This window comes from Choloepus didactylus, chromosome 18 (assembly GCF_015220235.1).
Source record: "Choloepus didactylus isolate mChoDid1 chromosome 18, mChoDid1.pri, whole genome shotgun sequence".
Lineage (NCBI taxonomy): Eukaryota > Metazoa > Chordata > Mammalia > Pilosa > Megalonychidae > Choloepus > Choloepus didactylus.
Genome location: NC_051324.1, coordinates 75,602,128 through 75,629,685, shown reverse-complemented (window position 1 = coordinate 75,629,685; position 27,558 = coordinate 75,602,128). Strand labels below are relative to the sequence as shown.

At 62.6% G+C, this 27,558-nt stretch overlaps 5 protein-coding genes, 1 long non-coding RNA gene and 1 pseudogene across 12 annotated transcripts in view; 4 read left to right on the top strand and 3 right to left on the bottom strand.

Moving 5' to 3' along the window:
* The window catches only part of LOC119514951, a 27,853-nt gene extending 16,485 nt beyond the window's left edge, over positions 1–11,368 (bottom strand). Inside the window, exon 1 of the long non-coding RNA XR_005212888.1 lies at positions 10,967–11,368. This is a non-coding gene — a long non-coding RNA (uncharacterized LOC119514951). The remainder of the gene's footprint in view (positions 1–10,966) is intronic.
* On the top strand, positions 7,973–10,020 carry LOC119514948 (annotated as a pseudogene).
* Positions 11,369–11,484: 116 nt separating the features above from the next.
* On the top strand, positions 11,485–14,217 carry DCXR (dicarbonyl and L-xylulose reductase). Of its 2 annotated transcripts, none has more exons than XM_037810733.1 (8): positions 11,485–11,607; positions 11,699–11,796; positions 12,254–12,408; positions 12,492–12,534; positions 12,606–12,705; positions 12,791–12,855; positions 12,941–13,058; positions 13,966–14,217. In XM_037810733.1, the coding sequence occupies exons 1-8, from the start codon at positions 11,556–11,558 to the stop codon at positions 13,992–13,994; spliced, it is 660 nt and encodes a 219-aa protein (XP_037666661.1). In that variant the 5' UTR covers positions 11,485–11,555; the 3' UTR covers positions 13,995–14,217. The 2 variants fall into 2 exon arrangements, with proteins under 2 accessions (XP_037666661.1, XP_037666660.1); XM_037810732.1 differs by lacking the exon at positions 13,966–14,217 and adding an exon at positions 13,165–13,933.
* A 777-nt stretch (positions 14,218–14,994) lies between these two features.
* Positions 14,995–17,447, bottom strand: RAC3 (Rac family small GTPase 3). 4 transcript variants are annotated; one of them, XM_037810736.1, is made up of 6 exons: positions 16,876–17,447; positions 16,318–16,389; positions 16,084–16,201; positions 15,902–15,964; positions 15,403–15,562; positions 14,995–15,233 (listed from the first exon to the last, which is right to left on the bottom strand). In XM_037810736.1, exons 1-6 carry the CDS (start codon positions 16,908–16,910, stop codon positions 15,103–15,105), a joined length of 579 nt encoding a protein of 192 aa, XP_037666664.1. In that variant the 5' UTR covers positions 16,911–17,447; the 3' UTR covers positions 14,995–15,102. The 4 variants fall into 4 exon arrangements, with proteins under 4 accessions (XP_037666664.1, XP_037666665.1, XP_037666663.1 ...); XM_037810737.1 differs by having other exon boundaries at positions 15,399–15,562; positions 16,876–17,032; XM_037810735.1 differs by lacking the exon at positions 16,876–17,447 and having other exon boundaries at positions 15,938–15,964; positions 16,318–16,828.
* Positions 15,298–20,312, top strand: LOC119514929 (translation initiation factor IF-2-like). Its single transcript, XM_037810727.1, has 2 exons — positions 15,298–19,958; positions 20,053–20,312. Exon 1 carries the CDS (start codon positions 16,900–16,902, stop codon positions 17,653–17,655), a length of 756 nt encoding a protein of 251 aa, XP_037666655.1. The 5' UTR covers positions 15,298–16,899; the 3' UTR covers positions 17,656–19,958; positions 20,053–20,312.
* LRRC45 (leucine rich repeat containing 45) lies at positions 17,431–24,527 on the bottom strand. The gene is made up of 16 exons (XM_037810664.1): positions 23,840–24,527; positions 23,308–23,369; positions 22,813–22,883; positions 22,462–22,640; positions 22,084–22,212; positions 21,161–21,273; positions 20,894–20,952; positions 20,586–20,663; positions 20,172–20,307; positions 20,018–20,095; positions 19,831–19,942; positions 19,681–19,751; positions 19,179–19,271; positions 18,841–18,933; positions 18,146–18,467; positions 17,431–18,008 (listed from the first exon to the last, which is right to left on the bottom strand). Exons 1-16 carry the CDS (start codon positions 24,057–24,059, stop codon positions 17,812–17,814), a joined length of 2,013 nt encoding a protein of 670 aa, XP_037666592.1. The 5' UTR covers positions 24,060–24,527; the 3' UTR covers positions 17,431–17,811.
* CENPX (centromere protein X) lies at positions 20,374–27,435 on the top strand. Of its 3 annotated transcripts, none has more exons than XM_037810756.1 (6): positions 20,374–22,634; positions 23,093–24,891; positions 26,220–26,271; positions 26,453–26,506; positions 26,784–26,872; positions 26,957–27,435. In XM_037810756.1, the coding sequence occupies exons 2-6, from the start codon at positions 24,862–24,864 to the stop codon at positions 26,969–26,971; spliced, it is 240 nt and encodes a 79-aa protein (XP_037666684.1). In that variant the 5' UTR covers positions 20,374–22,634; positions 23,093–24,861; the 3' UTR covers positions 26,972–27,435. The 3 variants fall into 3 exon arrangements, 2 of the variants coding, with proteins under 2 accessions (XP_037666684.1, XP_037666683.1); XR_005212882.1 differs by lacking the exons at positions 20,374–22,634; positions 23,093–24,891 and adding an exon at positions 25,644–25,907 and having other exon boundaries at positions 26,957–27,022; positions 27,165–27,435; XM_037810755.1 differs by lacking the exons at positions 20,374–22,634; positions 23,093–24,891 and adding an exon at positions 25,644–25,907.
* The last annotated feature ends 123 nt before the right edge of the window (positions 27,436–27,558 follow it).

Below are 27,558 nucleotides of genomic sequence, written 5' to 3'. Positions count from 1 at the left end.
GGGTCTTAATCCTTTACGATCCTTTATAAGACATGAAATTCAGACAGGAGAGAGAGAGAAACCACAGAGGCAAGAAGCTGAAGGTCAGAGGAACCTGGCAGAGAAGGGAGAGGACGGAGAGTGCCAGGTGCACTGCCGGGGGACAGAGGGCCCAGGACCCCAGTTCATTGGAAGCCGACCCCAGAAATCAGCTTCAGGAAGAAAGTCTCACTTTGATTTGCCTGTGCCAGTTTGGGATGCATTAGTCCCTCAAAACCCACGTTCTGTGATGTAATCTTGTGGGGGCAAGTGCATTAGTGTTGATTAGTTTGGAATCTTTTGATTTTTCCGTGGAGATGTGACTCGCCAACTGTGAGTGAAACGTTTGATTGGAAATTTCCATGGAGGTGTCACCCCGCCCACTCAGGGTGGGTGTTAATTGGATCACTGGAGCCCTATAAAGGAGCTCACAGACAAAGGACCTCAGAGCAACTGAGAGTACATTTTTCAAGAGGAGCTGCAGCTAAGAGAGGATAAAACACCCCAAGAGCAACATTTTGAAACGCAACCTGGGAGCAAGCAGACGCCAGCCACGTGCCTTCTTTTCCAACTGCCACTGGCCATCCTCCAGTGAAGGTACCCGATTGTTGAAGTGTTACCTTGGACACTTTATGGCCTGAAGACTGTAACTTTGTAACCAAATAAACCCCCTTTATTAAAGCCAATCTATTTCTGGTGTTTTGCATAACAGCAGCATTAGCAAACCAGAACATCTCCTCAGTTCAGACTTTCTCCTGGCCTCAAAACTGAGAGTTAATAAACCATCATTGTTCAAGCCGACCCACTACGTGGCATTTGCTTGAGCAGCCTGGGTGAGTGTGCAGGGTGAGTGGCGAGAGGAAAGGGATGAAAACTGAACTCCTAAGCACAAAGAAACCGGGAATTGATGTCTCGGAAAATCCTGAGCCCATCCAGATGGTGTGCTCTGGGAGTAAGGCCGGAAGCAGCTCTAAAAGGGACCTCCTGGAGCGTCTGGAAGGTGAATCCCACAGAGCAGGGCGCCAGGTGAGGGTTTAACTGAGCATGGAACCAGTCCACCCTTTCCATGGAAGTTATGACTGAATCCTGCCTCCCACAAAAGGCTGTTCAGGTCCCACCCTGGGCTGTGGGTGTGACACATTTGTAAACAGGATTGGAAGACGTCATCAGTTAAGGTGCCTGTGCCAGTGTGAATGTATCATGTCCCCCCAAACGCCATTATCTTTGATGTAATCTTGTGTGGGCAGATGTATCAGTGTTGATTAGATTGTAATTCTTTGAGTGTTTCCATGGAGATGCACCCCACCCAACTGTGGGTGATGACTCTGATTGGATAATTTCCATGGAGGTGTTACCCCACCCATTCAGGGAGCCATATAAATGAGCTGACAAACAGAAGGAACTCAGTGCAGCTGAGAGTGACATTTTGAAAAGGAGCTACAGCCAAGAGGGACACTTTGAAGAAAGCACAGGAGCTGAGAGAGGAGCTGAAGCTTACAGAGACATTTTGGAGACGGCCTTTGAAAGCAGACTTTTGCTCTGGAGAAGCTGAGAGAGGACAAACACCCCAAGAGCAACTGAGAGTGACATTTTTGAGGAGCTGCAGCCTAGAGAGGAACATCCTGGAAGAAAGCTATTTTGAAACCAGAACTTTGGAGCAGACGCCAGCCACGTGCCTTCCCAGCTAGCAGAGGTTTTTCCGGACACCATCAACCCATTGTTGATGCGTTACCTTGGACACTTTATGGCCTTAAGACTGTAACTGTGTAACCAGATAAACCCCTTTATGAAAGCCAGTCTGTCTCTGGTGTTATGCATTCCAGCAGCATTAGCCAACTAGAACAGGGCCCAAACCGAAGGCGGGGGGCTTTAAGCCAACAGGCTGAGGTCCTTCTAAGTGAAGGAAACCAGACAGAGAGGAAGCCATGGGAGCAGCCAGAAGCTGGAAGTAACGGAACCTGGAGGAGAACGGAGAAGACACCAGCACATGCACTGCCATGTGATGGAAAAGCCCAGGCACCCCCAAGATTGCTGGCCAGCCAGAAGACACTGACCCTGGGGGAAACGAGTCCTCTGGCCTCTGAAACCAGGAGCCAGTGAATTCCTGCTGTTAAGCCAACCCACTGCAATCGTATTTGCTTTATTACATTGAAAACTAAAACATTATCCAAGGGGGTTTACAGATCCAATGCAATCTGAATCAAAATAACAGTCTTCATTGCAGAAATGAAAAAGTTGATTATCAAATTCTTCTGGGAGTGCAAGGCACCCCAAATAGCCAAAAACATCTTGAAACAGAATAAAGTTGGAGGACTCACACTTGTGATTTCAAAACTCACTACAAAGCTACAGTAATCAAAGCAGTGTGGGATTGGTACAAGGACAGACATATAGACCAATGGAACAAAATTGAGAGCTCAGAAATCAACCTACACATCTGCGGCCAATTGACGTTTGACAAGGGTACCAAGTCCATTCGATGGGGAAAGAAAACTCCTTCAACAAATGGTCCTGGGACAGGAGATATTCACATGGAAAAGAATGAAAGTGGACCCCTACTTCACACCATAAACAAAAATTATCTCAAAATGGATTGATAAGCCAAATACAAGAGATGAAACTCTTAGAATATAACAGAGGAACATATCTTCAGGACCTTTATTAGACAATGGATTCTTAGAATTTACACAAAAGCACAAGCAACAAAAGAAACAAATTATAAATTGGACCTCAGGAGAATTAAAAATTTTTGTGTATCAAAGGACAGTATCCTTTTTAGGTTCTAAAGAATTGGGGTAGCTGGTGGTGGATACCTGAAACTATCAAACTACAACCCAGAACCCATGAATCTCGAAGACAATTGTATAAAAATGTAGCTTATGAGGGGTGACAATGGGATTGGGAAAGCCATAAGGACCACACTCCCCTTTGTCTAGTTTATGGATGGATGAGTAGAAAAATAGGGGAAGGAAACAAACAGACAAAGGTACCCAGTGTTCTTTTTTACTTCAATTGCTCTTTTTCACTCTAATTATTATTCTTGTTATTTTTGTGTGTGTGCTAATGAAGGTGTCAGGGATTGATTTGGGTGATGAATGTACCACTATGTAATGGTACTATAAACAATCGAAAGTATGATTTGTTTTGTATGACTGCGTGGTATGTGAATATATCTCAATAAAATGAAGAGTAAAAAAAAATTAACAATAACAACAACAACAAAAAAAAAAGGACAGTATCAAGAAAGTGTAAAGACAAGACAACCTAAAGGATGAGAGAAAATGTTTGGAAACCATATATCTGATAAAGGTTTAATATCAACTAAAGACAAACAACCCAATTAAGAAATGGCCCAAGGACTTGAGCAGCCATTTCTCCAAAGAAGACATGCAAATGGTCAAAAAGCACATAAATGATGGAAAAGCCAGAGAACCCCAAAGATTGCCAGCCAGCCCGAAGGAAAAAGCCTGCTAGTCTCTGAAACTGTGAGCCAATAAATGCCTGCTGTTAAGGAAAAAGCCAACAACAAAAAAAACAAAACAAGACATGAAAAGATGCTCAACATCATTAGCCATTAGGGAAATGCAAATCAAGACCACAATGAGATACCCTTTCACACCCACTAGGATGGCAATTATTAAAAAAAAATGGAAAATAAGTGTTGGGCGGGATGCAGGGAAACAAGCACCCTTGTATATTGTTGGTGGGAACGTAAGATGGTGCAGTTGCAGTGCAAACAGTTTGGCAGTTCCTCAGAAAGTTAAACATAGATTTTCCATATGTGGTAGGTTGAATTCTATACTCCAGAAAAAAAAATAGCATGTTCTTAATCTTAACTTCACTCCTGTGGTGTGAACCCATAGTAAATAGTGTCTCTCGAAGATGATATTTTTTTAAAATGCAGTTTTCTTGAGATATAGTCACACAGCATACAATCATCCACAGTGTACTATCAATTATTCACAGTACCATCATATAGTTGTGCATTCATCACCATAATCAATTTTTGAACATTTTCCTTACTCCAAAAACAAAAAAATAGATAAAAATAAAAGTAGACCAAACTCCACTTTGTCTAGTTTATGGATGGATGTGTAGAAAAGTAGGGGAAGGAAACAAACAAAGGTACCCAGTGTTCTTTTTTACTTCAATTGCTCTTTTTCACTCTATTATTCTTGTTATTTTTGTGTGTGTGCTAATGAAGGTATCAGGGATTGATTTAGGTGATGAATGTACAACTATGTAATGGTACTGTAAACAATCGAAAGTACAATTTGTTTTGTATGACTGCGTGGTATGTGAATATATCTCAATAAAATGATGATTAAAAAAAAATAAAAAATAAAAGTAAAAAAGAACAGCTAACACATTCCATCCCTCCATCCCACCCTATGTTTCATTTAGTTTTTGTCCCCATTTTTCTACTCATCTGTCCACACACTGGATAAAGGGAGTGGGAGCCACAAGGTTTTCACAATCACACAGTCACACAGGGTAAACTACATGTTATGCAGTCGTCTTTCAGAATTAAGGCCACTGGGTTGCAGTTCAAGTTTCAAGTATTTCCTTCTGGCTGTTCCAAAACACTAAAAACTAAAAAATGATATCTATATAGTGCATAAGAATGCCCTCCAGAGTGACCTCTCAACTCCATTTTAAAGAAGATGCTATTTTAAATTAAGATGTGGCTAACTGAAGGAGGTTCACTCTTTTTTTTTTTTCAGATTATTAATTTTATCAAATGCCATAATTTTTTTAAAACATTCGGTTAGATTTTTTTTTTTTTTGAATTGGGATCAAATAAAGTCCACACATTGCAATGGGTTGATTACTTTTCTTTTAGCCTACTGACCTACCTTCATAGCTTTCTCTCTTGCTCCCTTTATAATTGCAATTATTGTTTTAAAGAGTCATTTGTAATACATGTTTTCAGCAGCCTGGGTTTTGCTGATTGTTTTCCCATAGCATTTTTCATGGGACTCTGTTTCTAGTATTTTCAGTAAGTTGGTATTTGGATCATGTAGGAAGAGAGCATGTAGATTTAAAAGAGGCAGCCAAGCTGCTTTCCAAAGAAGCTGCACAATCTCACACACCCAAGGCTATGTAAAGTCATTAGTTGCTACACAGGGTTAGTCTTCTTTAATATTCAAAATTATCAAACGTGTCCTGGTGTATTAGTTAGGGTTCTCTAGGGTGGACTGGTCTTCCATAAGCAGAAAAAAATTCAGAAATATATAGAGAGAGCTCTGGGGAGGAGCTGGAAGTTGGAATTCAACCGAACCAGGAAGAGAAAGGAGACCTCGCCATGCGACGGAAAAAGGCAAGGACCCCGAGCAGCGCCGGCCAGGGCTCCACCAGCCCCAGGAGGAAGCAGCCCTGCAGCCCCTGCAGCGTGAAGCCAACATGTCGCGTGGTATTTGTCCTAACGGCAGGGAAGCAACAGCCAGGTGATCCACCCCAAAGAACTGAAAGCAGGGACTGGAACAGACACTTGTACGCCAGTGTTCATCGCAGCATTATTCACCATTGCCAAAGTGTGGAAACAACCAAGTGGTCATCCGGGGATGAAGGGGTGGGCAAAGGTGGCCAACGTGGCTGAGCATCATCAGCTGCGAGAGGGAACGGAGCTCCGACACACGTGACAGAATCAGGTTGAGTGCACTGAGCCAGCCACGCAAGTCCAAATGTTGCATAACTTCTCTTACATGGAATAATTAGAATAAGCAAATTTCTATAGAGAGAAAGCAGAATAGTGGCTACCAGGGGTGGGGAAGCAGGGAATGGAGAGTTATCGCTTAACGGGTATGAGTTTGTTGGGGATGAGGAAAATGTTCTAGAAACAGATGGTGGCAAAAGTTATACAACATTTGTCAAAGTATTTGACGTGGCCGTTGTACACTTAAAAATGGTTTAAATGATTTCTGTGTTATGTATGTTTCACCACAATTTTAAAAAGAAACAAAAAAAATTTTAAATCTCTCAAAATAAAAAATGGATAAAGGGAGTGTGTTCTCTTTTGGGGAGAGGGTGGGGGGCTTCGGCTGTGGTCTGTTGGCTGAGCTATGTGAGGTGGGAGCAGGATTTCATCTTTGTCTTCACTTGAAAGTTAAACCGTCTAAAGGGCGCGGACGGGGCCAGCCACGTGGGGTCCGTGGGGGGCCTGGACTGGTCAGTGCATTACCCAAGGCCGAGCCGGCTACTCGGAATTCCCTTCCCCGCACGATTCCGAGTCTGCGAGGCCACTGCAGACCCCTTGGCCTGCGGTTTGCGGGGCAGCAGTGACGCCACGGCCGTGGTCTCCCCGGGAGGGTCACCGCGGTCATCAGCGAGTGGAGTGCGGGGCCAGCGATGTCGCTTTTCATCTCGTCATCAAATCCCTGTCAGCGGAGACCCCTGGGGGGGGCTTTGCCTCGGCCACCCCTGAGTCTAATTTTGAAGAAACATTGGGCAAACCCAAATTGAGGGGCTTTCTAAAAGGGGCAGGCCGATCGTCTCCCAGCGCCAAGGTCCCAGGAGTGGAGACGGCGTTCCCGAGCAGGAGACCAAGGCAGGGCCCCTGGGTGCAGCCGGCAGGCGCGGCGTGGGTGCTGCGTCTGTGGGTGACAAAGCCCGGCCCGGAGGAAACAGGCTCGGAACTGCTCGGGCGACAGGCAGGCTAATGACTCTCAGCTGCTTCTGGAAATTCCTTCTTTCTCCTAAGCTGGCAACTCCGAAATATTTCAGAATAAGAGTATTTGAAAAAACATTTGAAAGCGAGCGTGGAGTGGTGGCGCTGGGGGTGGGGGGGCAGTTGCTGCTGTTTTTTTAGTTAATCTTGATTTTTGCTTTCGGGGTGCGGATCGATGGGGGCAGGAAGATGTTCTTAAGCTGTGTCCTCTACGGTCCCCAGACGCAGACGTCTGAGAGAAGGCGGCCTGGAGGGGCCCCAGGGTTGCAGCCACTGGGTGTACCCTTCTTCGTGTAAAGGGAACTCGGCCCCAGCAGCCCTGGGGTCACGGCTGCCCTCCTCAGGAACCCCCAGCCCAGCACCCTTCTAGGCCCCCTTTTAAAAACAAATTCGGGTGAGTGGGGGATGGGGCCACTGCAGCTTGAGGGGGCACCCTGCCCGGCTGGGGGTCCTGCATTTCCTCAAGGCCCTAGGGCCCAGGGTGTGCCCACCTACCTGGCGAGTGCCCGGGGAGGTTGGGGGGAGAGGGAGGCTGGTTCGAGCCCCTCTGGGGGTGCCATGTCTCCCTGCACCCCACCACAGGACGGGGGCAGGAGGGGGAGGCCCTGGGCACCGCAGCCGCCTGGAGTCGGGTCTGAGATGGCACCCAGAGCCGGGGCAGCCCGGAGAAACCCCTGAACCCATTTTGCCAAACTGCCCTCCAGAGTGTCCTCCAACCGGAGGAGGAGAGAACCCCGAGGGTGAGGGAGGGAGCCCCCCAAGCCACATTTAGTCTTGAAAGAGGCGCCATGGGTGAGAAGGAGGCAGGGCGAGGCCTGTGCTCGGCGACTGGGGGAGAAGCCAGGCTCGGGCAGGCTCGGGCAGGTGGAGGCGGGAGGGGCAGGAGAAGGGCAGCCAGGCAGGTGGGGGCAGGTGGGGGGCAGTGAGGGCTGGTCTCCTGCAGGTGGGGACAGGCGATGGGCCTCCAGCAGAGGTGCCAGGCAAGAAGCCTCTGGAGCCACGGGGGTCCCTGGGCTAGGGCTGTGGTGGTGGTGGTGGGGTCGGGTGGGGTAAGGGCTGAGTCTCCAGCGTGGGGAGCCCCAGGCCATCACCCCAGAGGCTTGCAGGGACAGTGGGGGACCCAGAAAGGGCCCAGCCCTGCAGCTTCATTTATGGGGCTGCCCCACCCCCCACCCAGGGGCAGCAGAGCCCGACGCAGGTGTGGGCACCACCAGAGAGCGGCCAGGTCCGGCCCCTCAGGCAGGTGGAACCCCCCAGCGACAAGGAGGCCGAGTCTTTTCCAGCAGAACTAGCGCTGCCAGGTAAGGCTCCGTCCACAGGAGAAAGAGGAGAAGGACATTCCCCACCACCCGGCGCCCGCGTGCGTTCACCCTTCATTTCTTTTCCAAAATCGAGGGTGGAGCCTCTGACTGGGCCCCCCCAGGGCTGGGTGAGGAGCACGTGTGTCCGGGTGCTGCCCTCCTCCCTGCACCCCGGGCCCTCCCGCCGGCCCCAGGACTACAGAGTTCGCGGCCACTGTCACATTGCAAACTGAGACGCACGGCACCATGCAGCTGAACTTCAGCGGGCTGCGGGGCCTGGTGACTGGGGCAGGGAAAGGTGGGTGTGAGCCGGGCAGGTGGGGGGCCCGAGGGCCTGTCACGGCCCGTCCAAGACCCCAGCCCCTGTCCCCCCCCCACCCACCTGGGATCCGGGCTGCTCCCCACTGCCCAGCTGGCTCCTCGGGAACAGGACCCCAGCCCCTCCCTGGTCAACCTGAGACCCCCTGACTTGGGCCTGGCAGGAAGGCACTGCCCTCTGGGGTCTCACTGGCCTGCAGCCTGCCAGCCGGGACCAACCCCACCCCGCAGCCCCGACCCTCTGCCCAGCTCCTGAGCCTCTACCCTCTGCCCAGCACCCCCTTGCTGCTCTTTCCTGGGCAACTGGGGCTACTCGCCCCTCACACCCGCTCCCCACCCTTGGCCTTGACCCCGACGTGTCTGTCTGTCCGCAGGGATAGGGAGGGACACCGCGAAGGCGCTGCATGCTGCCGGGGCCAGGGTGGTGGCCGTGAGCCGGTCCGACGCCGACCTGGACAGCCTGGCCAAGGAGGTGAGTGGCAGGCCCGGCCCTGCCCCCGGGCTGGGCAGTGTGGGCTCCGGGCCTGCCCCCACCCACGGCGCCTCCCCACAGGGCCCCGGCATCGAGCCCGTGTGCGTGGACCTGGGCGACTGGGAGGCCACAGGGCGGGCGCTGGGGGGCGTGGGCCCCGGGGACCTGCTGCAGCCCTTCCTGGACGTCACCAAGGAGGCCTTCGACAGGTGGGGCCCGGGGGCCTTGGCCTGGGGGTCTGGGCTGAGGGCCAGGGAAGAGGTCAGGGCTGTCTGACTCTGCAGCCGTCCCCTCCTGCCCCCAGGTCTTTCAGTGTGAACCTGCGCTCTGTATTCCAGGTGTCCCAGGTGAGCAGTGGGGGGGGGGGGGGGCCAGTGCAACTGGGCCCAGGTGTGGGGGTCAGGCTGCGCACCCCCTTTATGCCCCAGGTGAGCCGCAGGAGGGCATGGCCCAGTGCCCACTGGGCCCAGGTGTGGGGTCAGCTGCTCTTGCTTCCAGATCGTGGCCCAGGGCATGATTGAGTGACGTGTGCCTGGCTCCATCATCAATGTCTCCAGCATGGTGGCCTACGTGAGCCTCCCCAACCTGGCCACCTACAGTGAGTCCCTCTGCCCGGCCCCCCGCCTCACGCCTGCTCCAGCAGGAGCCACCAGGCTCGAGGGCCCCAGGGCTGGACCACTGTGCGAGGAGGGCGGTGTCCCCAGGGTGTCCTTGGGGTCCCTCCCCCTACAGGCTCCACCAAGGGCACGATCACCATGCTGACGAAAGCCATGGGCTGGAGCTGGGGCCGCACCAGGTGGGTGCGGGGGCGGGGTGGGGCTCCGGGCTGGGGGGTGCAGGGGCACCGGTGCTGAGCCCCCTCGCCGCCCGGCCCCAGATCCGGGTGAACCCCGTGAACCCCACGGTCGTGCTGACGGCCATGGGCCGCCAAGTCCTGCTGGACCCAGAGTTCGCCCGGAAGCTGAAGGAGCACCACCCCCTGAAGAAGTCTGCAGGTCTGATGGGCTGGCGGGCCCGGGGCAGCCGGGGCAGCGGCGGGAGGCCAGGCCAGACGAGCCCCCTGATGGCCTGCCCAGCCTGCAGAGACGGCGGACGTGGTGCACGGCATCCTCTTCCTACTCAGCGGCTGCAGCGCCTCCACCAGCAGCTCAGCCATCCTGGTGGATGCCGGCAACCTGGCCTCATAGGACCGCCATGGGGGCCTCGGCCCGTCTGGCCCGGCAGCCCGTCCCTCCCCAGGCCGTCCCCACCGGGAGGCCGCCCTCTGGCCCCCGCCCCGCCCCTGCCCCGTGTCCATGGCTGTGCCAGGGTCAGTTTGCTAAATAAATGGAGCCCATTCTCCCCACACCAACACGTAACAGACCTGGGGGGCAGAGCGCTGCGAGGCCAGGGGGTGGGGGGAGGACGGGAAGCCCGACTCCACCCAGCTCCGACCTCTCACCTTTGCCCTGCGGAAAGCGACGAAGAGCTGGGGTTGGGGCACACACACCCTGGTCCCCAGACCATTCCTAGGGGAGGAGGTGCCTGAGAACTCGCCGGGGTGTGAGGGCGTGGGGGTTGGACGGAATCGAGCTCCCCCTCCAGGCACCTGCCAAGATCCCATGGGGGGACAGCCCGAGCGGGGGGAGGTGGTGCAGGCCCAGGCCCAGGAACACAAGGGACCCCCAGCCCTGCCGCCGGGGCCAGCGAGAGGGTCTGGAAGGCCTGGCAGGGCACGGGCCATTCTGGGAGGTCAGACGAGGACAGGGGCCCGAGGAGGGCCCAGTGGGCTGACAGCACTTATGAGCCAGTGGCCAGGCAAGGCCTCCCTGGAGCAAGGTCTGAGCCGGCTCAGGCCAATCGGCTGAGGGTCCCAGCACCAGTGACTGGAGTTGGCACGGCACCCAGGGGGTTAGGCTGAGCCGGTGCCTGAGCCGATGTCGGACGAGTTGGGAGCTGCTCTCCTGCAGCCTCGGTGGGCACAGGGCAGGTCCTACGTTAGGGGCAGCAAGCCGGGCTTGCTGGCAGTCAGGGGTGGGTGCTGTGTCACGGGGTGCTGTCCTCCAGGGGCTCCTCAAACCGTGCCTGCTTCCAGCCTTCCCACCTCCCTGGGCCTAATGCCCCCAGGTGCCCCTTCGGCGGTTGGGATGGGGGTGGGGGGGTGGTTCTCATACTTTCCCACGGTGACCCACAGAACAAAATAGCTTTTACCTTGGGACCCATGACACACACACGACCTGGAAGTCTCCAGAAGCAATTCTTGTCCTCGTTGCCTCCCAGTCCTAGTTAGGGTGCACGGGGCTGGCCGGAAGGAGCCTGGTGTTCAACTCCAAAAGCCGAGCTTTGTTACCCCTGCTGCTTCTCCAGGCCAATTTGGTTCTGGGGAGGCGTGGGACCCAAGGCATCCTTTGCCAGACTCTTCTTCAAAGAAACAAAACCAGGAGTGCTACCTCTGACTCCCTGTTCCGCCTGCAAAGCCACAGGCTCTTTCTGGCGTTAACACCACACGTGGGTTTTGTAAGGATCTTGGCAAAGAAACCAGACGGCCCGGGCCCGCCCGCCGCGCCACCCCGCCCAACGGCGCCGTGGGCCGGGGAGAGGCCCCGCCCCCGGCCCGGCCTGGCCCCGCCCCGGGCCGCGCCCCCCCTCCCGGCCAATCGCCCCTCGCGAGGGGGCACCTCGTTTGCATGTCCCCGCCCCCAGGCCGCCCACCGCCCTCCGATTGGCCCGCGGGCCCCCGGCCGCCCCGCCGCGCGCGCGGAGTCGGGAGTCCAGCCACCGAGCCGCAGACGGCGCGGACATGGAGCCGGGGCTCGCGGGCCGCCGCGCGCTGGTCACCGGGGCCGGCAAAGGTGGGCGCGCGGGCCGGGGCCGGGGCCGGGGCCGGCGCCGGGGGCGGGCCCGAGAAGCGAGGGGCGCCCGCGCTGAGCTCGCTCCCCGCAGGCATCGGGCGCAGCACGGTCCGGGCTCTGCACAAGGCGGGCGCGCAGGTGGTGGCCGTGAGCCGCACCCGGGCCGACCTGGACAGCCTGGCCCTCGAGGTAGGCGCCGCGGGCCCGGCGCGGCCTGGACCCCAGCTCAGCCGGCCCGGGCTGCGGATCGGGGATCGGGGCTGGGGGCGGGCCCCATCCCTTCGCGCGAGGATCCTCAGCCACCCCTCCGCGGGGCCTGCGGCGCCCGGGTGGCCGGGAGAGCGGCGAGGACCCCTGGGCTTGGAAAGAGGCCGAAATGGCCGCGGGGCAGGGGCCGTGGGGCGCGGGGAGGAAGTGGGTTGGCCGGAGGCGGGGCCCGACGACTCCCCGCCCTCCGCCAGCCGCCGCCTGGGATTCTGAGTGCCGCGAAGGGAGCTGGCCTTTCCGGGACCCCTAAGCCTCCCCCTGCCCCTCGGGTGGCAGAGGCCCGGCTGTGCCCCTCTTGGGCATGTCGGGTGGCAGAGGCCCGGCTGTGCCCCTCTTGGGCATGGAGCCCCGTTAGCTGCCCCTCCTCCCACACATCCAGTGCCCGGGAGTCGAGCCCGTGTGCGTGGACCTGGGCGACTGGGAGGCCACAGAGCGGGCGCTGGGGGACGTGGGCCCCGTGGACCTGCTGGTCAACAACGCCGCCGTGGCCCTGCTGCAGCCCTTCCTGGACGTCACCAAGGAGGCCTTCGACACGTGAGCCTGTGGGGTGGGAGTGGGGAGCACTGCCCCCTGCCGCCGTCCCGGTCCCTGAGCAGCGTCTGCCCTCCTGCCGGCAGGTCCTTCGATGTCAACCTGCGGGCTGTCATCCAGGTGTCCCAGGTGAGCTGCCCGCCGGGCGGGGTGAAAAGGGCAGTGGCACCTGTTCTGCCTGACCACGCCTGCAATTCCAGATCGTGGCCCGGGGCCTCATAGCCCGCGGAGCCCCCGGGGCCATCGTGAACGTCTCCAGCCAGGCCTCCCAGCGCGCCCTCGCCTGCCACAGCGTCTACTGTGAGTGCGGTGCACCCCCCCCCCCGAGCCCACCTGCCAGGCCCGCCTGCCCGCCGCTTGGGCTTCACGGTCTCCCTCCTCCCAGGTTCCACCAAGGGCGCCCTGGACATGCTGACCAAGGTCATGGCCCTGGAGCTCGGGCCACACAAGGTGAGCCGTCAGCACCTCCCACTGCCAGCCCTCAGGCCACAGACCCCCGGCCGGCCTCACTGACCCGCTGCCCTCCTCGGCTCAGATCCGGGTCAACGCGGTGAACCCCACGGTGGTGAGGACCCCCATGGGCAAGGCCAACTGGAGTGACCCCCAGAAGGCCAAGGCCATGCTGGACCGCATCCCACTCGGCAGGTTTGCCGGTGAGTCCGGAGGGAGCCCAGTCCGTGTGGCGCCTGCTGCGTGAGGGACGGGGGACGGTTGGGGCAGCCCCCTTCACTGGCACCCCTGGCCCCTGGCCCCCCCCAGAGGTGGAGAACGTGGTGGACAGCATCCTCTTCCTGCTCAGTGACCGCAGCAGCATGGCCACAGGCGCCACTCTGCCAGTGGATGGGGGCTTCCTGGCCACCTGAGCCCCCCACCTCGCCCAGCCCCGGACCCAAGCCTGGGCCCCCCCCCCCACCCCACACCACCCTTCCCTTCAATAAACCTGCTCCTTCTGCATGCTGATGCCAAGGCTGCCCACAAGTGGCCAGGCCAGGCAGGGCTCAGGGCCGGGTGTGGGAATGGGTCCTGGGTAGGGAGGGACCATGTGACTCATGTGCCAAGCCCGGTGGCTGCCTGGTTCCCGCGCCTGTGGTTCAGCCCGGGCTGGGGGCAGCGCATTTCAGAAGGTCTCTGTGGGAGGGAGGTGAATCTGGCCAAGGTCTTCAGCCTGTCCAGAGACCCTGGGGGTAGGGAAGCCATGGGGTGCTTGTGTCCAACAGCTGGCTCTGTGACAGCAACTCCCACATGAATGCTGGTTGATAGCTGTTAAAGTTAATGTCTAAGACAAAATTTTGTGAAACAAGGAAGACATCTATGGGGCCCTCATTCGTCTGTGACATGAGCAGCTTCTTTGCTGAATCAGACGGTAGTTTCCGAGAAGTGGAAGAATGTTTCCTCAACTCCACATAATTCAGAGTATAGCGTGCACACACTGCACATTCAAGTTTAATCAGCGGTAACATTTTCCCCATGGCCTTTTAAAAATCTAGACAATTAGCAAAACAGTCAATCAAGCTGGATTTATAGAGTTTGCCTGTTTCCGCGGTGTAAATTTTTCCACAGCTGAATTTGAACCAATTAGACGTTGCTGAACGTGGCACATAGTAGCACCATTGTACGGCACCTGCACCCCCCAGATACGGTCAGTGCAGTAACCCCGTGGTAACCCCCAACTGTACAGACCCCTCGGGAAGGGGTGAGTTTTGAGTATGTGTTAACTGTGTTTTTAATGCAGCCCGCATAATTGTAAGCTTACAGAATTTAGTTTTCAACTGTGGCTGTAGCAACAGCGCCTAGCAAAACTCCTGAAACTTGCACGATTGGCTCTGTGTACCCCTGGACGGAGCCCGAGTGAGGCCACACCACACGCGATGGGCTGTAGTCACGCATCTGCCCGGTGGCCTCAGGATCAAGTCCCTGGGCCTGGCCCCTGGCTTCTCCCACCGCCTGACTCCAGCAGCGCCAGGCCATCGGCCCTCGTGCATCATCTCCCTCGCCGCCCCCCATGCACGTTCCCGCCACCACACCTCCTCCGTCCTCTTGACGCACCCCAGTGCCCCCCCACGGCGCAGCCTCGGCTCTGCAGCCTGCTCCCTGCCCACGACGGCTCCGCTGGGGCCCAGCCCGCACCCTGCACGCCCCCAGTGCTGCCCTCCCTGTGGCCCGCGGGGCACTCTTGAGATGAAAGGGGCCCCCACTTTGGTCAGGGTTGTCTTTCTTTGGGGGACTGAGGCACAGAGTGCCTCACCAGGGTGTGGGGTCAGCCTCAGAATACCCTTTGGGGGTCTCAGGCTGGGGTGCTGTTTGTGGCCGCTGGTGGGGGAACAGGTGGGCAGACGCGGGCAAGGAGGTGGAGGCAGGAGGCTCACGGAGGAGGTATATTGTATAAAATGAGGCTGCCCCGGCCTGGGGCCGGATGCACAGAACCCACACCTGTCCCGCAGCCCACCCCCCAGGGACGCCCATCCTGGGGCTGCCCCGGACCCACCCCCGCAGCCCTGAGGGAGACCCTGCTCCCTCCTGGTCTCCGGACAGGGCGGGAGAGGACCCTGCCTACCCCCGGGCTGCAGCCCCCCGCCATGCGTCTCCCCCTCCCACCCCCCACCGCGGACCCAGGGCAACCGACTCGGCAACGACGGCAGGCACAGGTGGGCACTGGTCCGGGCCCTGCCGCCCGGCTCTAGAGGGCTCTAGAAGGTTCTAGAAGACCGTGCACTTCTTCCCGGGCTTCTTCACGGGGGGCGGGCACAGCACGGCTCGGATGGCTTCGTCGAACACGGTCTTCAGGCCACGCTGCGTCAGGGCCGAGCACTCCAGGTACTTGACCGAGCCTGGGGGCAGGTGGGGGTGGGGTCCACAGAGAGGGCATCAACCGGGGCAGCAAAAGCAGGGGACAGGGGCTGGGTCACGTGGCGGCCCGGGACAGTGAGGGTGGGGTCCGCAGGAGAGAGGGCCACTGGGGTCAGGTGAGCGAGGGGGGTCGGCGCTGCCCCCACTCACCGATCTCCCGGGCCATGGCCAGGCCCTGGGGGTAGGTGATGGGCGCCAGCTTCTTGTCCCGCAGCCGCTCGACAGTGTCCTTGTCGTCGCGGAGGTCCAGCTTGGTGCCCACCAGGAGGATGGGCGTGTGGGGACAGTGGTGCCGCACCTCCGGGTACCACTGCAGGGACCACAGGCCCTGGCCCCTCAGCTGCCACCCTCCCCTTCCTCACGGCGCCTTCCTGTGCCATGGGGTGACCACTGGGTGGGGGGCAAATGACCGGGAGCCAGAGCCAGCCAGGAGGCCTCGAGACCCAGCTTGGCCTTGTCCACCACCCCTACGGCGACCCTTCGCCCTTCATCCCCCACTGAGGGCCACCTCCAGCCCCATCCCCGAGCGGAGCGGGCACCTCATGGTCTCCAAAGTACAATGTGCTTGGCTAAGAGGCTCATGGAAGAGACCCCTGCCCCACGGGGACTAGCCCTCTGGGCCACCCTCCCTGTGCCCCCAGCCCCCTACCTTGGCACGAACATTCTCAAAGGAGGCAGGGCTCACCAGGGAGAAGCAGATCAGAAAGACGTCCTGGGACAGGGTGGAGGAGCACATGGTCAAGGAGGCCCCGCAGCCCTGTCCCAGTGCCCCTCCATCCTGGAGCTCGCAGAGCCCCCCATGGCTGGCAGAGGCGGGGAAGGGCCACCTACGGTTTGGGGGTAGGAGAGCGGCCGCAGGCGGTCGTAGTCCTCCTGCCCAGCGGTGTCCCACAGCCCCAGGTTGACCGGCTTCCCATCCACCATCACGTTGGCCGAGTAGTTGTCGAAGCTGCAGGAGCAGGGCGGAGAAAAGGTGGGGGTCGGGGAGGGGGGTCCTCCCAGCCCAGGCTGGGCCCGGGGTTCTCAGGTCCGACCTCCCGCCCCGGGCCCCGAGCGCGCGCTCACACGGTGGGGATGTACTCTCCCGGGAAGGCGTTGGTGGTGTAGCTGATCAGCAGGCACGTCTTCCCCACGGCGCTGCGGAGACAGCACCGGCTTGCCCCGGCCGCCTCGCCCCGCAGCCCCTTCCAGCCGGGCGCCCGCGGAGCCGAGCTGGGGGACTGCGGCGGGCACGCGGGGCCCCTCCCAGCAGATGCGCCGCGACCCAGGCGCCAGGAGGGCCAGGTGGTGGGTGCGGGCGCAGAGGCCCCGGGCATGGGGTGAGGAGCACAGAGCCCCTGCACCCCGGGCGGGCGGGCGGCGCGGGGCGGGGCGGGGCGGCGGCCGGCCCAACCCAGGTGAGAGGCCGCGCCCCGCCTGCTCGGGGCGCAGGACCGCGGACCCCGCCTCGCCCTGCGCTCCAGCCGGGATGGGAGGCCGGTGGGCGGGACGGGCAGCACCGGGGAACTCGGCCAGGCCCCTCACCGTCGCCCGCTAAGCCGGGACCCCGCCCCAGCCCCGGACCCCGCGAGCAGCCGCGCCCCCCGCCCGGCCCCGCGGCCCCCGGCGCGCCCGGACACTCACCCGTCGCCGACCACCACGCACTTGATGGCCTGCATGGGCACCGGGGCCGGGGCGGCGGCGGGCGCGGCCGCGAGCCGAGCTGCGGAGAAAATGCCCCGCGCCGCAGCGGCCGGAGACAGCCGAGCGCCGCCGAGCGCCGCGCGCGCAGACAGCCGAGCGCCGGGCGGGCGGGGGGCGCCGGCCCCGCCCCGGCCCCGCCCCGCCGGGGCTCCCCGGGGCGCTAGGCTGAGGGCGGCGCCCCGCCAGCCAGCCCCCGAGCCCGGCGCTCTCCAGGCCCCCAGTCCGCGAGGGGCAGGGGCGGCCCGGGAGACCCCGGCGCGCACGGAGGTGAACTCGGAGGAGCGGGCGCGGACGGGTCGTTGTTCCCGGGGAAGCAGCCGGGGCCCACCCACCCCGGAGCCGCGCCCAACGCTCCAGCTGCCGGGCGGAGGCCGCGCGGGGAAGCCGCTGTTTGCGCTGCCGCCCGTGTCCCCAGGGCGGGCGCAGGGCCGCGGCCCCACCGGGAGGCTCTCCCCAGTCCCTGGGGAGAAGGGCGCACGGTGCAGTAGGCAGGGCTGGCAGTTACCACAAAGCTTCTGTATTCAAGAGGGTGGCCTGGGTGACAGGGTAGGAGAGGAGTACAAAAGGCACGCGAGCAGCAGAGCGAGCAGAGCCCAGGCCTGCCCCGAATTTCCTGGTCATCCTCGGAGGCACCGATCCATGGCCTCCCACCCTCCAGGGCTCTGCACCCCGGGAACTTCAGGCGCGTCCCCAGCACAGCCCCAGGGCCCAGATCGCTGAGGCCTGGGGGCCTGTCCCCATGGCCTTGGGCGCTGCTTACGCAGGGGTGGACACTGACAGCCTGCTCCCGGGAGCGAGGGACAGGGAGGGGGCGCAGGCTGCCCTGGCCCTCAGTTCATCTCAGGCGCGGTGCTCCTGTCTCTCCTGGGCCTCCCCTCACTTATGGGGGCTCAGGGCCCTCAGAGGGGACCCCTGCACATAGGCCAGGACGGCATTTTGCAAGCAGCTGGCCCTCTGGGCCTCCTCTTCCCGGACACGGGCCACCTCGGCCTCCTTGAGCCGCAGCTTCTCGCGGAGGGACGCGTTCTCGCTCTCTCTGTCCAGCAGCGCCTCCCGGTGGTTGCTGGCGATCACTGCAGGGCCAGGGGCTGGTGAGGGCGCAGGGCAGTCCCGAGGCGCCACCAGCTCCCCTAGAGACCGCACCTATCCCTAAGGTGGGCTGCTGGACCTCACCTCCTGGCGCAGGGAGGGAGGGGCAGGGCTGGCTCACCTTTCAGCTGCCGCTCCAGGGCGGCCACCTTTTCCCGTAACCCGTCCTGGGCCGCCAGCTCTGCCTGCAGACGCCCGACCTGCTCCTGCAGCTCCACCCGTGCCCGGGCCACCTCGGCCACCTTTTCCTCCTCCTTGCTGCTCAGCTCCTGCTGCAGCTCCTCCAGCCGCCGCCGCAGCCCTTCCACCTGCAAGCCCAGCTGGCCAGCCCGTGCCTGCGTCTCGGCCATTGTCTGCTTCTGCTGGAGGCAGGCGCCCTGGGCCTCATCCCGTGCCTGAGCCAGCAGCCGCAGCTTCTCCTCCAGGTGCGCCAGGCGCTGTTGCTGGGGGCCCAGGGACAGGGACTGGTGAGCATCGCAGAGGGGGATTGGGTCCTGCCTCCTGCCGGCTGGCCCCCTCCTCTGCTTCCCAGGCTAATCTCCACACCGTGCCCCTTCCCCCATCCCCCAATCCCAACCGGCAGAGACTTCTTGGACGGCCGGAGCCAGCCGCGGTCCAGACCTGGGGCAAAGGCTGGGGTCTGCCTGATGCCCTGCAGGTCTTAGGGGCTGGGGGGTGTGCTGGCGGGGCCGGGCATTCTCATCTTATGCGTCCCCACCCGTCTCCTGCTCTCCTGTCAGGACCTGGCCATGGGGCCCCACCAGCCTGCCTCACCCCTCATGTAGGGGCCCTGGGCAGCCCGGGCTGCAGCCTCACCTCCTCCAGGCGGGCCTGGTTCTTGGCCTTGAGGAGCTCCTCCTCGGCCTGGCCGCGTTCGCTGAGGGCGGCGGCCTTCAGGCGGCTCAGCTCCTGCATCCGGCACCGACGGCACCGATGGCTGCAACGGGGACCCTCCGGCCCCACTTGCCCCAGGGGCCTCTCCCAGCCTCCCCTCCACTGTCCACCACCTTCTTCCCCAGGGCAAGGGTCTTTTACAGGAAGGCAGCCCGAAGGCCTCATGGGGGGCCCCTATGCTGGGGCCTGACAAGGCCTGAGGCCTGGGAACCTCGGGGACCCGCCCCCCAGGCCCAGCCTGGAGCCTGGCACGTGCTCACCTCCTCCAGGGACAGCCGCACGGCCTCCAGCCTCTGCACTCGCTCTTGCATGGCCCGCTCGCTCTCCTCCACGTGGCGGGCCATATGCTCCACCTGCCCGGACAGCATGGGGGGGCTGGCGGGCTGCCAGAGGCCTGCTCCCCCAGCTTCTACCCCCAGGGAGACCCCCGTTCCCTCTGAGCTAGGGCTGCCTAGAGCGGCTTAGCAGGGACCAAGGACAGAGAGCAAGTCACGTCACCACCCGGCCCAGCCCTGGCAGCCCCAGGACACATCCCTGCACAGGGGGGCACACCTGTACCAAAGCCTGGGGCCCCCAGCACCCCGCACTCTAACTGGGGCACATTTGGGGTCCCCTTTCAGATCCTCGTGGGGAGGTTCTGGGTCTGATATCTGCTCAGAGAGGCCTGGAGCTGCCGCCCCAGCAGCCTAAGGCTGGCGAGGGGACACCCAGGTCCCCGGCAGGCTGCCCCGGCCACCTGAGGGCCCCGCGTGGCACAGGCACCTCTCTGCAGCGCAGCTGCTCCGCGTCCTCCAGGCTCTGCTTGAACCTCCTCTTCTCCATTTCCAGCCGTTCTGGAAGCACAGCGGGGAGGATGGCAGGGAGATGCCCCTGGGGGCCTTGGACCCCAGGCGCCCCATCTCGCAGGCTCACCCTCGGCCTGGACCGCCCGCAGCTTCAGCTCGGCCGACATGTTGGTGAGCTCCTGCCTGGTCAGGAACAGCTGCTCCTGCTGGGCCCTCACCTTCCGCTCCAGCTCGTCCACCTGGGAAGCCAGGCAGGTGGGGACCCCGCCCAGGCCCCCAGGAGGAGAGCCTCGTGCCCAGCCCACCACCCCTACCTGGTTTCGCAGAAGCAGGTTGTTTTCTTTGGCAGAAGACAAATCTCTGAGGAGCTTGGACTCACGCTCTGCAGCTTCCTGGGGGTGAGACCAGTCACCCCCCACCCACCCACCTGCCTGGCCTGGCCCACCCGCTGCCCGCCCGTCCGCCCACCTGCTGCTCCAGCCTCCGCTCCTTCGACTGCTTCTGCGTCACGCTCTGCTGCTCCTGCTCAGCGGCAGCCAGGAGCTCGCCCAGGTCCTGGGCCTTCTGCTCCGACAGGGCCAGGGCCGCCTCAGTCATCTGCAGCCTGGAGGGAGGGAGGGAGGGAGGGAGGGAGGGAGACCCCCGCCTGCCCCAGCTCCGTCAGGAGCTTCACACACCCTGCAGGGGCCCTGCCGTCCCCTCGCTCAGCCCGTCGTTCAGTCCCAGCCCTACACATGTCCCCTCCAAGGAGGCCCTCTGGATTAACGCCCAGCCCCCTCCACCTCAGCCTCATAGGCCTCCGGCCCACATGGGCGCCCGGATGCTGGTTTCACAGTCCGTGTCCTCCAAAGCCCCCTGTGCCACACCCCGTCGCCCTCCTACTTGGCCTGGAGGGCGTTGATGACTGAGTGCCTCTCGCCCAGCGCCTCTTGGAGCTGGCAGACGCGCGCCGTCGCCGTCCTGAGGAAGAGCCAATTCAGACACGGACACTCCGGAGCCTTGGGGGGCCCCTTGGGCCTCAGCCGCGGGAGCCTTGGGGGCCCTCTGCTCCTGCCATCCGCTCCCGGGAGGCCCACCCCGTGCCCTCCTCTGCAGGTGGGAGCCACGGCTCAGAGCGGTGGGGCCACGGCCAGAGCCTACGACAAGACAGCCCCCGCTCCCCATGCCCACGGCCCCTCACTGCCGCTCACCTGTTGCTCCGGGCCATCTCCTCGCGCTGCTTGTCAATCGTCTCCATCAAGTCCAGAAACTAGAGACAGAGCCGGCAGAGCCTGTCAGGGTCCCAGGGCCCTGCAGCCCCCTCGGAGGACCCATGGGTGACGCGGCCTCCCCGTCCCCTGCTCCCCATCCTGAAAGCGCAGCGGGGGGGTTCCCCACAGAGGGGGCCGGGGGTGCAGGTGCAGCAGCCAGGGCCCGGAGGAGGGCAAGGGGCAGGCGGCCCTTCCACCCGCAGCCACCTGTCTGGACTTCTCCTGCCGCAGGTTCTGGATCTCCTTGCTGAGCACGTGGGCGCGGGCCTGGCTCTCCCGGAAGGTGCCCTGCCGGTCCTGGTTATGGACCACGGCTTGCTCTGCCGGGAGGCGGCAGGTCAGCCACAGGGGCTGCACCCAGAAGCCAGAGCTGCCCAGTCCCGGAGCTGGTGGGCCCAGCCCCTGCCCTGGGTTGAGGGGCTGCACAAGGTGGGGTCGATGGGGGGCTGGGTGCAGCTGCAGGGAGGACCTTGAGAAGCTGCTGGAGGCCATGGACACGGGGTGCCCATGTGGGGGCAATGGGGGCTGCCCACTTAGGCAGCACTATCTGGGCACCCGGCTTCATCCCAGAGGTGAAGGGCACCGTTAGGGGTTGGCTCAGCCCCTGCGTTCTGGAAAGATCCAGGCAGCAGTGTGGAGAGGGAACTGGAGGCAGGAGGGGTGACTGCTTGGACACGGGTGCAGAGGAGGGCTGCCCTCCCGAGCAGGTGCCGGGCCTGAGACCCGGGGACACCCATGCAGCCACCCAGGCTTGGCCAGGCCTGGGCGCCACCAGCAGGGAGGGGCGTCCCCTAGTCCCCACACCTGCCCGCACCCACAGTCAGCTACTGGTGGTGCCCAGGGGCAGACGCAGCAGAAGCCCCTCGCCGGTGCCTCCATGCTCAGCTCCCTCTTCCGGGGGACGGGGGCACTAAGACTTCAGCACACGCGCATGCGTGGCGTGAGGTGACCCCCCGTGTTGGCTGCGGCCACTCTTCCTTCTCCCTCCCGGTTTTTATCTGGAGCCCCTTCCATGATGAGTTCACGGGCTCCAACTCTGCACCATCCCCGCCCGGTAGGGGGTTTCTGCCTGGGACGGCGGCATCCGACCACACCACGAGCGACGCAGCTGCAGTAGCAGGTGCCCGTACCCACGGCTCGGAGGATGTCTCCAGGGACATTGTTCCCGGCCAGCTCCAGGCCACAGAGGGTCTTGTTGCCAGGGAGACCCTGCACCAGGGCCCGGCCCCCCAGGAGGCCGACGTTGTTCCAGCGTAGGTCTGGAAGGAAACCCGTGGTCACGGGACGGAGCAGCCGGGCGCTTCCTGGGGACTGTCACTTCCTTCAGGCACAGGGGGTGGAGGTGGCCACGGCTTGCTACCCTCGACGGAGCGGGAGTGGGGCTGGTGTGCCCCCTCCTCCTGACACCCCCTCCACACTCGTGCTTCTGGGGGAGGACAGGGAAGGCACGGCACGGTTGACGGGGATGCAGCCGCATGAGCCCCGGCGGGGTGCACGGGGAGGCTCACCCAGCTGCTGGAGGCTGGTGTTGCCCCTCAGCGCCAGGGCCAGCTCCTCTGCCCCTTTGTGGCTGATCTGGTTGCTGCGCAGATCCAGCTGCAGCAGGGCGGTGTTGGCCCCGAGGCCTGCGCAGAAGGCGGCGAAGGCGTCCTCCCATGCGCCCAGGCTGTTCCACTCCAGGGTGAGGCTGAGGGAGGGCGGCGTCAGGGTGCCCGGCCCTGGGAGGCGTCCTGCCTGCTCCCCGCCAGCGGATGCGAGAGGGCTTCCCCAGGCAGCCTTGCCCACGCGGGCCGCAGGAGCCCTCCAGGGCCAACACGAAGGGGGCGAGGAGCAAGGCGGGCGGCAGGCGGCCACCTTACCTCCGAAGGGACTTGTTTTGCCGGAGGAGTTTCCCCAGAGCCTCAGCCCCTGCAGCTTGAAGGTTATTTCCCTAGGACAGGGACAGGTGGGTCAGTCGCTCCCAGTTGCCCGTGTCCATGCCCCATGGGGCTGCTCGGACAGCGGGTGAGGCCAGGCCTTAGGGGACGACTGGACCCTGCGGCCAGCTCTGGCCAGAAGGGGCTCCTCCCAGGTGTCTGTGACTCCAACTTCTCATGAGTGTCAGGAGCTTCCTGAGGCTAGTTTATTCTGCTCACATAGGTGAACGTTCTGGAACTCATATCTCCACCTTGGAACGTGCACACATGTGAAACAGCCAGAAAACAATGCGGGGACTTGTTCTACTGAGAGGACACACACGTGCAGTGTCCAGCCCCTGTCCAGAGCCCAGGGGGGCACCACAGCTCCCCATAGCCACCTGCATCGTCCCCCTCTGTTCCCACCCTCAGTGGTGTGCCAAGTGCAGGTGCCCTCACCTTTAAATCCAGGAGCCGCACAGCAGTGTTGGAGCACAGCCCCTGGATCACCAGCTTGACCCCTGGGAGGGGAGGACGGGATGTTCACCCCTAGCCCCAGCTGCCCTGAGCCCCTTCCTGTGGGGCGTCATCTTGGCCAGCCCCTGGACACAGTGCTGGCAGTTCTCACAGGTCTGGATCTGTGACAGAAATAACTTATCCCCTTCTCCTGGTTTACCCTGAGATGTGTACAACCACTGCCAGCATGGAGCTGGGTGCTGACCCCTCACTCGGGCCAGTGCCGGAGACACCCACCTCGTGTGCTGTTATAAAAGAGGCAACCCCCTGTGCCCCAGCTTTCGGGAGGGGAAGCTACTGCTCAGGGATCACACGCGCCCAGCCTCAGCTAAGATACACGGAGGGGAGGAGACCTGCAAATGGGGGTGAAAGCAGATGGGGGAGCCCCCCGCGTCTCACAGCCAGAGGAACAGGACTCCGTGGCCCACCCAGAGCCCAGGGCACGCGTGCAGCCGCCCCCTGAGGCGCCACCCACCCTCGGAGCTCAGCATGCAGTCGCTCAGCACCAGCTCGGTGAACAGCGCCTCGGTGCGCAGCAGCCTGCCCAGGGCCCCGCAAGAGTCCACCGTCAGGCTCTGCGCGGCCAGGTCCAGCCGGCCCCTCCGCTGCTCGAGCAGGCGCTGCAGGACGGCCTCCTGGGGCTCGGCCCCGCTCTCCCGGCACAGCCGGCTGTAGGAGCGCCGGAAATCCTCCATGGCCCGGGGACGCTCGAGGGCTTCCTCCTCTGCGCCTGGGGATGGACCCCAGCGCGAGCCAACGGGGTCCCCGGGGCGAGGGGGCGGCTCGTCTCCCTGCTGGGACCCCGCACCGCCCTGGGGTGCTCGGTAGAGCGTCCCGGCCGAGGACGGCAGCTGGGGACGCGGCTGCCTGGCGTGGGACACGGTGAACACCCAGCAAAGCCCTCGGCGCTGGACGTGGGATGCGCGCGGAGCCGACTCCAAGGCGGGAGGCCGCGCGCGGGCGGGGTTCGGGGTAGGCCCAGGACGCGCGGCGCGAACAGCGCCGGGGCGCGGGGCCGGGCTGGGGGCGCGCGGGTGCGTGGGGAGCAGAGGCGTCGCGCGTGCCCCCGGTGCTCGCCAGGTCGCGCCCGCGCTCCGCAGCCCTCGCACCGCGGGACCCCTTCTCGCTCTAGCGGCTGCCGCGGCGCCCGGTATCCAGGAAGAGCGGGGCATGCCGGGAAGAGGAGGGCGGGAACTACACCCCCCAGGAGGCTTTGCGGAGGAGGAGGAGCGCTACCGTGGGCCAATGGGAGCGCGCTCCGGTCTTACTATCCAGGAGTGCGAGGGTGGGGCTTCATACTGATTGACTGATTACGCGAAGGCGGGGCTGCGGGAGGGCGCGCTCAGGGCTGAGTGGCTGAGGGCGCGGGGGCGTGGCTCCTGGAGGGCGCGCTCAGGGCTGAGTGGCTGAGGGCGCGGGGGCGTGGCTCCGGGAGGGCGCGCTCCGGGCGGATTGGCTGAGGGTGAGTGGGCGGAGCCCCGGCGCGCAGAGGCCGTCATGGAGAGAGCGGGCGCTGGCTTCCGGAAGGTGAGGGCTGGGCGAGGCGGGGAGGGTCCGGGAGTCCCGCGGGACAGTCCGCCGGCGTCGGGACCCGAGGGGAGCGTGGGGTGGCGCGGCCCGCGGACGTGGGGCCCGGCCGGGACTGGAAGCCGCTTCCCCGGGCCCCTTGCGGCTCAAGGGCGGAGGCGCGTCGCGTGCTCCTGGAGCGTCCCCCGGGAGCCTCCCCGCCCCCGGGTCCCACCGTCTCTGGCGCGGGCGCTCAGCCCTCCAGGGGCACCTGGGCCTTTGGCTCCCTTTATGCGCCGTTCCCTGCCATGCACAGCGGGGCTCCTGCTGCCCAGAAGGGGCCCAGGGTCTCCAAGGAAGAGTCGCAGAGCGCGTGGGGCACCTCCCAGGGGTCGTGAGGACCTACCCCGTGGCAGTTTGCAGATGGGAGCGAGGTGTCCTGAAGACTCAGTCGCCTAAAGGGGTTGGTTTGTTTTGGGGCGCACCAGGGAGGACTGCGTGGCCCCATCCCAGCGGTGATTCCTCGCCCCAGGAAGATGCGGTTGTGACATTGACAGCCTCACCCCGGGCAATGGGGGGCTGCGTGCACCCCAGGACTCCCGTGTTGGCTGCCCCCGACCCTGCCCTCTGAGGCTTCACTGTCATTTGTTTGGAACAATCACTGAGCCTCGCCTTCAGCTCCCACGACAGCCCGTGCCCCGCTCTCGGCCTCCTGTGCCTTCGCCTTCTGTCTTGTGGCCACGCTGATTTGGCTCTTGTAAGCCCTTCCCCCGCGGCCCTGTTAGGGTCCCCATGGCGCCGCCGTTCCTGGGGGGGCTGGCGGTGGGCAGCCGGGAGCGCCAGCAGGTGGCGCCAATGCTCAGGGAGCGCCACCCCCGGCCCGAAGCCACCCGGCCTGCCCCGGGGACAGCGCAGTCCCTCTGTCTGCTGGCCCGGCACACGCGCTGTGGAGTTGGCAGGGGGCACAGACCATGGGAGCTGTCCCGCCAAGCGGGCGTCGACCCCCGCCCTGGGAGCAGCTGGCCAGCCTCTCGCAGGTGACCCACAGGGCAGTTTCCTGGAGGCCCTCTCCTCCGGCTTCCCTGAGCTTCGCTCCGCAGGGAGCCAGCTCCTCCGGGCAGGTGCTAGCTGGCTGCCCAACTCCTCCGGGCACCTGTTTTCTCCACCTCGGACGCTGAGGGCCAGCCCCCGCCTCCCCCATCCCATCTCCCTGACAAAGGGCATCTTAAGCCTGAGATTCCAACTATTTGCATCCAGAAGTGCCCTGCTGGCTCGTGACTGGTTCAAGGAGTGGAGGCCCGGGCAGAGGTCGGCCCGCCACACTGAGCACCCCTTTCTCTCTCCTCCAGGAACTGGTGAGCAAGCTGCTGCACCTGCACTTCCGAGACGACAAGACCAAAGGTGCCAGGGCCAGGGGAGGCCGGGCTGGCAGGGGAGAGAGCCACTGGCTCCCTGCAAGTGTGGGCGTGGCCCTGTCCTCAAGGGCAGGCCAGGCCCCAGGGTGGGGGGGCCTGGGGGCCACCACGCAAGCTGCCTGATGGCCAGTGGTCCGGGTTCCGTAATCTTCCCTACCCCTCTGCAGTCAGCGGGGACGCCCTGCAGCTCATGGCCGAGATGCTGACGATCTTCGTTGTGGGTGAGCTTGGGGCTGGGTCTCTGGTGCCAGGCGGGGCTAGAGCATCCTGTGATTTTTTGTACTTTATTTTTCAGTGTAAACTGGGACCTAAGTTTTCCCCAATTTCCTACAAGTAGCTCAGCTCTGGGCCCCTGGAAAGCTGATTAGGAGCTATGACCTCACTGTCCTGAGGGCTGCCCACTGGGTGCGCAGGGGAGGGGGTGGCCGCAAACAGCCCCCAGAGGGTCAGGGCGGGAGCGTCCCCATCAGGCCTCTCACTCTCCTGTGGTCATGGCAGAGGCGGCTGTCCGCGGGGCCCGGCAGGCCCAGGCAGAGGCCGTGGCGCAGGTGGACGTGGACCAGCTGGAGAAGGTGCTGCCCCAGCTGGTGGGTGCACAGCTGGGGGCGCTGGTGGGGGTGGGGAGCAGGTCCCGAGGCGGCTCCTCTGAGGCTGTGCCCCACCCCCTGCAGCTCCTGGACTTCTAGGAGCTTCGTGAAGTACCCATCGTGCATCTGGGTCGCCAGCCTCACTCCAGGGTACGTGGCAGCTGCTTCCGTGGCCTCCTGGACCCAGGCAGGAAGGACCTGCGAGATTCCTGTGCTCCAGTCCCCAGGGTTCCCCTTCAGCCCTCAGGAAACGGGCAGTCACTTCCTCCTCTATACTCTGCTGACTCCCCAGGCCCCTCGCCCCTGGGGCAGCAGTGCCTGCGACAGGTGCTGGGTCCCAGGAGGAGCTGAGCCCCGCCCGCCAGGACCAGGTAGCCGGATCCGCACTCCAGGCACGCAGCGGTGCCACCTCCTTTCCCACACCCCTGCCACCCTCTGACATCAAAGCTGGCCCGTGATATTCCCTCAGAAGGTGCTTCCCTGAGCTATAAATCTGTTCTCACAGAGCAACATCAATAAACCAAAGCCCTCTCCCAGGCTGGGCCTTCCTGGCGCCCAAGTCACCCTGAGTCGAGCTGCTTCAGAGCTGCACTCGCCGCCCCACCCCTGCGGCACTATGAGGAGAAAACAGATGGGAGGACAGGGCGGCACGGGCCCTGTGGACAGCGAGTGGACAGCAACCCAGG

Excerpts from the sequence above, each read along its gene's own strand:
- DCXR (XM_037810732.1), top strand. The coding sequence starts at position 11,556 with ATGGAGCCGGGGCTCGCGGGCCGCCGCGCGCTGGTCACCGGGGCCGGC. Across the intron at positions 12,706-12,790 it reads CGCCTGCCACAGCGTCTACT|GTTCCACCAAGGGCGCCCTG; the intron begins GTGAGTGCGGTG and ends CCCTCCTCCCAG. Across the intron at positions 12,856-12,940 it reads TGGAGCTCGGGCCACACAAG|ATCCGGGTCAACGCGGTGAA; the intron begins GTGAGCCGTCAG and ends TCCTCGGCTCAG.
- RAC3 (XM_037810734.1), bottom strand. The coding sequence starts at position 16,568 with ATGCCCGGGGCCTCTGCGCCCGCACCCACCACCTGGCCCTCCTGGCGC. Across the intron at positions 16,202-16,317 it reads GGAGAGTACATCCCCACCGT|CTTCGACAACTACTCGGCCA; the intron begins GTGAGCGCGCGC and ends CTGCTCCTGCAG. Across the intron at positions 15,965-16,083 it reads CGCTCTCCTACCCCCAAACC|GACGTCTTTCTGATCTGCTT; the intron begins GTAGGTGGCCCT and ends ACCCTGTCCCAG.
- LOC119514929 (XM_037810727.1), top strand. The coding sequence starts at position 16,900 with ATGGCCTGCATGGGCACCGGGGCCGGGGCGGCGGCGGGCGCGGCCGCG.
- LRRC45 (XM_037810664.1), bottom strand. The coding sequence starts at position 24,059 with ATGGAGGATTTCCGGCGCTCCTACAGCCGGCTGTGCCGGGAGAGCGGG. Across the intron at positions 22,213-22,461 it reads CACCAGCCTCCAGCAGCTGG|ACCTACGCTGGAACAACGTC; the intron begins GTGAGCCTCCCC and ends GTTTCCTTCCAG. Across the intron at positions 19,272-19,680 it reads AGCAGCTGCGCTGCAGAGAG|GTGGAGCATATGGCCCGCCA; the intron begins GTGCCTGTGCCA and ends CTGTCCGGGCAG.
- CENPX (XM_037810755.1), top strand. The coding sequence starts at position 25,842 with ATGGGAGCTGTCCCGCCAAGCGGGCGTCGACCCCCGCCCTGGGAGCAG. Across the intron at positions 26,272-26,452 it reads CCGAGACGACAAGACCAAAG|TCAGCGGGGACGCCCTGCAG; the intron begins GTGCCAGGGCCA and ends ACCCCTCTGCAG. Across the intron at positions 26,507-26,783 it reads GCTGACGATCTTCGTTGTGG|AGGCGGCTGTCCGCGGGGCC; the intron begins GTGAGCTTGGGG and ends TGGTCATGGCAG.